The following is a 549-nucleotide window of genomic DNA, read 5'->3' as shown; positions in this document are numbered from 1 at the left end:
TCAGTGAAAACAGTATTGTACTGAAACCTCAGTATTTCACTCATTTCTTTGTTGTCATCTGTGAAAGTTCCATCACCCTTGCGCAAGGGCCCAATGTTGGATGCCGATTTGTTCTTGTTTTGCATACAAGAAATTGTATTTCGGGTTCTTCTTCCTTTCACTTTTGGCTCGTTGCTCTCTCTGACTCTCTTTATGATTCTTTCAGCTTGAGCTCGATCATTTCTATTTCCCTACATAGCCTTCCTCGTCGTTGTTGGGATAGAGTGGAGCGTTTGAGATGTACTGCTATTTGTTTTCTTCACCAATAGAGAGAGCACTGTTCTCGTTCCAGTTTGCATATTTCTTTCATTTTTTGTCTTAGAGGTATATGCTAACATGTTTCTAGTGCTACACTGCCTATTTTTTGAAGCACTGCTTTAAATCTTCATTATGTAGTTGTTTTTCCCAGCATAGTTCTGCAAGGTCTTGGTTTATTCGTTCCTAATTAATCAGTTTGATATTCAAATTGAATTTGCTGAATTCTCCTCCTCCTTGGATTTGACCATTTTG

General features: G+C 38.3%; 1 protein-coding gene across 1 annotated transcript in view; it reads right to left on the bottom strand.

The window, feature by feature from the left end:
- The window catches only part of LOC138367808 (uncharacterized), a 546-nt gene extending 421 nt beyond the window's left edge, over window positions 1–125 (bottom strand). Inside the window, exon 1 of the mRNA XM_069329780.1 lies at window positions 1–125. This exon is cut by the window's left edge and continues 421 nt beyond it. Within this exon, the coding sequence (XP_069185881.1) occupies window positions 1–125 (125 nt within the window).
- Between the last annotated feature and the right edge of the window lie 424 nt (window positions 126–549).

This window comes from Procambarus clarkii, chromosome 23 (assembly GCF_040958095.1).
Source record: "Procambarus clarkii isolate CNS0578487 chromosome 23, FALCON_Pclarkii_2.0, whole genome shotgun sequence".
NCBI lineage: Eukaryota > Metazoa > Arthropoda > Malacostraca > Decapoda > Cambaridae > Procambarus > Procambarus clarkii.
Note: the sequence above shows the minus strand (reverse complement) of the source record. Positions and strands in the feature narration are given on the sequence as shown.